At 34.4% G+C, this 8,479-nt stretch overlaps 1 protein-coding gene across 11 annotated transcripts in view; it reads left to right on the plus strand.

The window, feature by feature from the left end:
- The first annotated feature begins 6,460 nt into the window (after positions 1-6,460).
- The window catches only part of LOC118738384 (casein kinase I), a 53,469-nt gene continuing 51,450 nt past the window's right edge, over positions 6,461-8,479 (plus strand). For 4 of the 11 annotated variants that reach the window (XM_036469334.1, XM_036469343.1, XM_036469365.1 and 1 more), the window contains exon 1: positions 6,463-6,665. In XM_036469334.1, coding sequence (XP_036325227.1) covers positions 6,554-6,665 — 112 coding nt within the window. In that variant the 5' untranslated portion in view covers positions 6,463-6,553. Of the gene's footprint in view, positions 6,666-8,479 lie in introns of all 11 variants that reach the window. The other 7 variants (XM_036469379.1, XM_036469350.1, XM_036469356.1 and 4 more) reach the window with 4 other exon arrangements.

Raw genomic sequence — 8,479 nt, forward strand, 5'->3', positions numbered from 1 at the left:
TGATATATCTCAGGCTAAGAATCTTTATCTTTATCATTGTATCTATCTTTAAATTTGAATCTTTCTTTATTTTTGTATTTGTCTATATCTTAATCTTTATAATTTTTTATCTTTGTATTGAGTTTTAATGTTGGATTTATCTTTGTCTTTGTACTTATCTTTATCTCTGTATTTATCATTGTATTTGTCTTTGTATTTATTTTTATCTAGGTATGTATCTTTATCTTTTTATTTATCTTTATCTTTGTATTTATCTTTAGCTTTGTATTAATTTTTATCTATATCATCTTTATATGTATCTTTTTCTTTGCACTTATCTATGTTTATATCTACATATATCTCTATCTTTACTATCACCTTTTAGGTCCCGCCAGATAGAGTATCTCTCCTGCGTCTCAGGGTTACTTTTGACTGGCATTAGAGTTATACCTTGTTGTTTTTGAATAGAAGACGTTACATAGGCATTGACACAACCGGCAGAAATTAACCAACTTTCTACTTTTGACGCGCGCCAATGCGACACAACTACAATGTATGGGACGAATTCGAACCAGCTGTTTTTTGACCTATCCAACTGGGCCGTTTTGTTTAAAGCAATGGTTTCATTGTGGCGTCTAGCCATGTTCGGTGCATCTTGCCAGTCAAAAGCATCCTCGCCACGCAAAAAAAAAATGTTCTATCTTAGCTTCAGATCTGTTTATTTGTACTACATATTTGCAATTTACCTTTATCGTTATCTCTATCAAAGTGTTGTTTTATTATAATTTACTTTATCCATTTTATTTTTATTATTTATGTAAATTTTTTTTATAATTTTTTTGTTTTATTTTATTTGAATTCATTTACTTACACTTCCTTTTTTCTCAACCTTTCTTTGTACGTTTGAAGTGATTTTTCTTGTTATGTGTTTCCATGTTTTTTTTCGCTCTTTGTTGTTGCATGTATAATTTTGTATTCGTTCAGCTTGTCACATGAATATTGAATAGTTTTGTTTTTGCACTTAAGGATGTAGTATGTCTGTATGTACGTATGTAGCTACACAAGTATGCTTTGTATGGCATTTGTAAGCTAACCACCTCCCCCTGCACTCGCACTCGCACTCAACACTTGACTTTTTGTGTTAATTGTAATCCCTTTCGTTTGTATTTTAACGCAATTAAGCATTTTTGCTTCACCCGCCGACCGACCGTACGCCTGCTGCACGCGGCAAAAGGCCGCCTACATATATGTATATGTATAACAGATACTTAATACGAGTACAACTACAATTACAACCAATTATTGCATGTACATACATACATACATAATATGTATTAAGAATTTTTTTTTATATGCACGCGATACAGAGATATTCATGTGCTGAAAATGTGTTAAAATTCATCGAGTTGCGAATGCCTGCCTATGTGCACACGCCCACCCCCCCCTCTGCCTGCCTGCCTGCTTACGTACTTGCCACACTTGCTTTGCCATCCACTCCACTGTTGTCGGCGCATTGTGGCACAGAAATCGCTATGAGTCATTCATTCGACTTGACAGTGTACAACAGTAGCAGCAACAAAAAAAAACAAAAAATCAACCAAACTCGTTGATACTTGGGTATTTATTTGTGTGCGTTGAGCTTTGCGTGAATGGGAAAAAAAGTCGAGTATGGCACTTTTAGCACTTTTGCTGGAGTATGCGGTCGCATATAAATATATCTACTATGTATTTTTTCGGTTTTGCTACTTTATTATGCCATAGGATTCTTTTCCAGTTGTTTTTTTTCTACGTCCTCTCTATGCTTATTATTCTTCTTCTTAGCACTCGTCATCAGCGTATGTGCCACAAAATGTCAATGTCCTTTTGTTGCCCGCGCAATATCCACGCAACGTTGAAGCCAGCCAACACAGCCATAGTGTTCGCTTGCCGATTCAACTAGCTAAGCAGCCACATGGTGTAACTTATAGCCTAGACAGACGGCAGAGTTAATCCGCATTAACAGAGCAGCTGATCTGATAAAATTGTACCCTGAGGTGGGATCGAATCCAACGGCCAGCAAATGTTGTTTTATATTTTTTTTTAGTTCCTTTAATTATTACTTTTATTTTCTCTATAGGACAATTCGGACAACTGTCACAGCCACACGACTTCCCAAACAAAAAAGTCTACTTATCGCAAGACAATTTCCAATTGTGGCAACTACCGTGAAAGCTCTTTTCTGTCTTACGAAGGACTAATTGAAAAATCTGCTAGCGTTGTTTCGTTTGTCTTTTAGCAATAAGTTTTCTAAAAATTACATTTAATAAAAAAATATTTTTCTAAAAAAAAATATTTAATCTAGAAATTAAAAGAAAATTAAATTAAACAAAATCTAAATTAAAAAGAAAGAAAAATACATATAATAAAAAAATTACACATAAAATAACAAATTTTATACATAAAATATCCCTCTAAAAATTTAATAAAATTAAAAAATATACATTTTTCTTTTTAAGGCAATCAAATCAAAAAATTAAAAGAAAAAAAATGACTTAAAAAAAGAACAATAAAATTAAATTACTTTTAACAATCTTAGCCAGAATTGCTCTATTAGTGTAATCATAGTTGTGGACATTTTGAATAAAAACTAAGCTCTAAACAATTAAATTAACTTGAAATATTATAAACAAAAAAGAACGCAAAAAAAAATATAATAATTACCTGCCGAACTCATTTACTCTGTTTGCTTACTTGGTTGTTTCGTTTATTTATCATTCACAATAGACGTTCAGCTGGCAGTTTTCATTAGTGTTGTCATCGAAAATGTCCCCGATTTACATTAATTAATTAAATTAATTAACTCCAGGACTCAATCCGGATCAACTCCGGTTAATTCCCGAGCTGATTTCGAAATAACTCGTTTAACCGGATCAGCGCTGCCGTCTGTCTATGCTATAAGTTACACCATGTGGCTGCCATTACTTTCGAATTTTACTTTTAATTTTATGTAGTTTTTATTTTACTTTTTACTTCATTTTGTCATGTACTTCTTACATATAATAGTTGAATAAAATATTCGTAAATTTTAGCTTTTCCTTTTGCAGTTACTTTTCTATTTTGACCATTGCCCCCACCGTTGCAATTTTTCAATCCTCCGTTGTCTTTTCGATTGTACTACACTCCTATTCCGCATGTTAACGACTTTGCTTTTTTATTGCAGTTAAATATTTTATACATTTTCTTTACATCGCTCTTCCTCTCGGTATTCTTTTAGTGTCACGTTTCTACAGCGGCAAAATTTTTATTGCAAGCCCGACAAACTATTGGAATTTATGATTGCAATAATTTTTTGGCTACGTTTGGCGTTCCTATGCATTTTTCGATTTCTTTCCCTTTATTGTCTTTTATCGGCATATTTTTTGCGTTCCGCTCATTTTTTCTTTATAAGCAATAAATTTTTATTTTATTACGGTGTCCTTTTCAAGCATTACACTCTTTTCATATCATCATCGGTGGTCTCAAGGATATCGTTTTTCGCTCCCATCATTATTCCCTTCTGCCTTACAATTTCGTTTTTTTTCGACTGCCCTTCTTAAGTACCCACACTCGTTTCCCTTTTTATACCGCCTCATTTTTGCTTTACTCTTTCTTTTTTGTTTTCCAAACACACACACACAAAAGATACTTATTTTACAATTTCCATAATTTAGTTTTAGTTCGTTTTGTTGCGAAGCTACCTCATTAATAATTCCCTCTTCATATATTTGACCGAGTTCGTCAGGAGATTCTGGTTCATTGTCATTTATGTACTTTTGTTTTTTTTGCATAAGATACGAGTGTGTATGCACGTTTTCCTTACTGCCATCCATAATGCTATTGATTTATCTGTCATTCTTAGATTTGTTGCTTCGTTGGCTGATTTAACAAATGTATCTTTCGCTTACAAAGTAACAACACTCTTACTAAACATTTTAAGGCTTCGGCTTCAGTCGCCATAATTCCGCTAATTTGACGAATGTTTATGCTTAATTAATCTGAGATAATGCTCACTATTGTTATTTGTCATCAATACACATATTTGACGGAGTTATTTTCCTATTTTGTTTTGAGAAAAAAGCTATTTATAAATATTTTTTTCGAACGATTTTCGCAAATAATCTAGGCGGCGGAGTTCATTTCAAAAACTCATCAGTACACAGCGACTGGAGTGCTCTTATAGCCAGTTTTGTATTTGAATTTACTATGAAAAAAGTTTTTAGTAAATTTTAAAAGCTCTCTCTGGTCGTCACTAGTTTAAACCAGTGACGATCGAAGAGAGCTCTTACTCTGTGCCCGTTGCAATAAATCATAGATTTTGCGTAGAATAGTTATCTCGAAAGCTTCGAAAGCTTTCTGAACTTTATTTGTCATCGTCGCATATTACTGCGCCATATAAAAGAACGGGCATTATGTGAGATTTGTAGATCATCATTTTCGTTCGTCGTGAGAGCGAGAGAGAGCTTTGCACTTCAACTGCCACCGGGCTCAAAGTAGCATCTGCTAGCAAGAGTTATTTTTCGCTCGATCTCCAGGATGATGTGATGATCGGAGGTGTTTATTATGGATAATAGATAGACACAGTCCTACGCTTCTTAAATTTATAAATTCCAATGAGCCGCCGGAAGGATAGCCGATCGTGGCATACAGACGTCTCCAATACTGTCCATGGTGTCGGAACAGAGGTCTATAGAAAGTGGGACCACTAAAAAAACACTGTGTAATGAGCAACGAAATGGAAGACATACTCACCAGGAAAGGAGCTGAACAGCTAGCCATGGTCCCAGGACCCTTTAAGGGTCTGTCATTAAGCTCTGTAAGGCGGAATTATTATATTCGGATGTAGAAGAAACCGCAGCATTACTGGAAAAGTACAGAAAGTAACAAATAGGCTAAGGCCTTCATTCCTTCACTTAGTGTGTACTACTGCAAAGCCTCTGCTAGGGCCAAACTTCGCTTGTTAGAAGCAGACGACCTAAATGGTATTCACCTAAGTGACCTTGTAAGGTTCCTTAATGATACATGGACCTAAGATAATATGTTACCAAATAGAGGTCTGTTACAAAAGATCGTTCACGATAACGGTAACTTACTGAACTGTTGCCTACTCTAAATGTAGTCTAATCCCATTACACGCAGGCTATGTGTATGAATGTACTTACATATATACGGGAGGATCTTCTGGTTTTAGTCCTTGGACATATAAAAACACTCTCGAACCTGCATTTCATTTCCTTCACTAATACAGTTTTGGCCCAGAAGTTCTCGTGACACTGAGTCCGATTTCACACGCTTCGGCGTTTGAGCCCTTTTATGAAAATTTAGTTTTTCGTTTTTTTTTTTATTTTTACTATGGGTAGTTTTCCTTGCAACAATTTCTGAGTAATGCGGACAGTCATCGATTCAGTCCAGGCTGAATTGAATCACTTGGCTGGCGTGGAATAATGTGAATCGGGCATAACGCGACTTGTATTTACATTTCTTTGTGAAACCATTTACATCAGACGCTACAAAATTACTTTACAATCCATAAATTGGCTATTAACTCTATCGCCAGTAGTTGTACTTCAACTTTCAAAAAAAAAAAAAAAAAAAAAAAAAAAAAAATTTAAAACCTTTATTTATTTTTTAAAATTAAAAAAAAAAAAAAAAAAAAAAAAAAAAAACAGCGTTCAATTTTGATGTACTCTTTCCAATTTGGCTCATAAATAAATCAAAAATATCTGTTCGGTGAAAAAAAAAACAAAAAACAAAAATATATTTTTTGGCCATTTGAAATTCTTTTTTAACTCCATGAACCGTCAATGGAAGTTTGGGGAAAGCAAAAGTACGTATTGTAAGGCTAATATATGGTAAACATATTTCATATAATTACCATGCTTTATTACTAAAAAAAAAAAAAAAACAAACGAAAACTTGAACAAAGTGAAAACCAAAATAAACTAAAAAACCAAAATAAAAAGTTATGTGTATAAAAATTTTAAAAGTTCAAATAAAACAAAAGTCAACTAAATTTCAAGTACAATAAGATAATTGTGTTGTAATTGTGTGTGTTGTTGTTAGTTAATCGTCCATAAAGTATGGCGCCGAAATTTATAAAAGAATTGAAAAGATACTTGTACGTTTCAACACATTTAGATATATGCATATGTATAAATTTTTATTTGAAAACATATTGCAAGTAACACAACAAAAGCAAGTAAAAGAATTGCGCTTTCAAGCAGATTGCGTGCATTCCATTCCATTTCAAAGTACATACAACCGCTCTGCGCTCACCCCAATGACTTATAAACTGCAGAGGCCAAACTTGCCTTGTTGCTGTGTCGTCAATGAAAATACGTATAAATTTTTTGCTTGCGAAATATTTTTAGTTTAATTTTGTGCAATAACTTGCTGCTGCAATTATAAGCAAATTTGTAAACTAATTTTTGTTTTCTTCTTCTTCCTTTCTTGCAGTGGTGGTGGAACACAGGCTGCTGGAACATCAGGTGCCGGTGGTGGTGGCGGCGGCGGAGGTGGTGGAGGCGGTGGAACTCGAAACACAACCAGTTCCGGCAACATGTATGCCACCCGCCAAGCTGTAGGCGCCTCAACGGGGGTACTTATGGTCGGACCAAATTTTCGTGTTGGTAAAAAAATTGGCTGTGGTAATTTCGGAGAACTGCGTTTAGGTGAGTGTGTGACGCAAAAACTATTTAAAAAGCAAAAACTAAATTGAAATTAAATGTGAAATGCTATTTATGTACATTAGACTGCATCACCGAAAAAAGTTGCGGCTTTTCCGCCGGCATTACAAAATTTATTATATTTTAAGACATCCACCAAAATATTTCGGAAAAATATTAAGAGTAAAATGGAGTTTTTTTTATGAATAAAAATAGCTTCTTACAGATTTGTTTTGAAAAAGTCCCCTCAGATGACAAAACGGTTTAAGCCTAAAAAATTTGCATTTGTAGTTTTATAGTCCGTTCAATTCTAGTATGACAAAATGCAAGTTTAAAGCTGCTAGAACTAGAAATCGCGTTGATTTTTGGTATTTTTTTTTTTTAAGTGGAAGGTGTTGCTCATTTTCTCCATACAAAAAATAATTGTCGAATATACCTTGTATGGAAGAACTTGCCTAAAAAAAAAATTACCAAAAATCAACGCGATTTTCTAGCGACTTCAAACTTGCACTTTGTTATATTAAATTTGAATAGGCTATACAACTGCATACTTAGAATTTTTCTAAAAAAATCTGTATAAAAAGTAGCAAATTAGTGTGCAAATTTAATGAATTTTCCTGAGTTTTGCACAAAGTTTAGAGATCTTATTATTATGTTTTTTGATGTAGAGTGAACAATATTTTTATAAAAAATTATCGAAAATATATTAGCATAAAAAACTTTGCATATATTGCGAAAAATTCACTGTGCCAATACTTCTGTTCGGCACTGTATGTATGTACATTTGTGTATGTGCTTCTTGTGGATGGACTTCCTTTTTGGCTACACGTGCATAGTAGCTACTACTAGCCCACTCGAAAGGCTCGCAACAATGTCGTGCACACCTAAACACACATGCGAAACGTACGTAGGGTGACAGGAAATCAGCACTTAATTTAAATTGACAGTTGATCGCTGCGCGTGTTGCTTGCTACCTACGAGATTATGCCGTTTATTTTTATTCTACTAAATACTTACTGTTATTCGAATAATAATTGTTAGTTTAAAAATAAACGAATATACTTAGGAGAAACACAGCCCACGGAGGAGGGAGAGTACTGCCTGCGCGCGCACTCCTTTGCTTGCACAAGTTTGCAAGTTTGTGGGACCGACCGGCCACTTGAGTTGATTGCCTGACAGATGTTGATATTCGCATTCTAATTTAGTTCAATAAAATGTGCGTAATAAATGCAAAACGTCATGTACTAGCTATTAAAAATTTGCATAAACGACGGTAAATATGTATTATAAAAAGTACATATGTAGCGCAGGCTCATGGCACATATTTGTGCGCAGCGAAAATATCCCTATGAGAGCGTCATAATTTTCATCAACAGTTAGGAATTACTCAGAATTGATAAAATAAAAAATAGAAAGCAGAGACCATAATGATTACAAGAAATAAAATTAAATGTTGCTGTACTATTAAATTTGCACTCAATTCTCTTTATTCAATATTTACATTAACTTATTACCTAATTACAAATGCGCTGTAAGAATATTTAAATGTACAGCGGCTGGCGAATGCCGGCACGGTTCAACCAAGACTGCTGCTACAACTCTCAAAGAGGAGAACGCAAACGACGATCTTTCTGCTGAATCAGAGTCACCCGTTTCAACTATCCCGGCAGGAAAAGCTTCGCCGATGACTGAGAATTCACCTCCTTTAGTACTTCGGTCGGGGGGGGTAAGGGGTGTTAAATATGCAAGCTTATGGCACAACTGTTAAGAGCTTTATTGAGTGTTGATTTATAATCACCACAAATTCTGATCGAGCCGTC

This window comes from Rhagoletis pomonella, unplaced genomic scaffold, assembly GCF_013731165.1.
Source record: "Rhagoletis pomonella isolate Grant_MI unplaced genomic scaffold, Rhpom_1.0 Rhpom_scaffold_00001, whole genome shotgun sequence".
NCBI lineage: Eukaryota > Metazoa > Arthropoda > Insecta > Diptera > Tephritidae > Rhagoletis > Rhagoletis pomonella.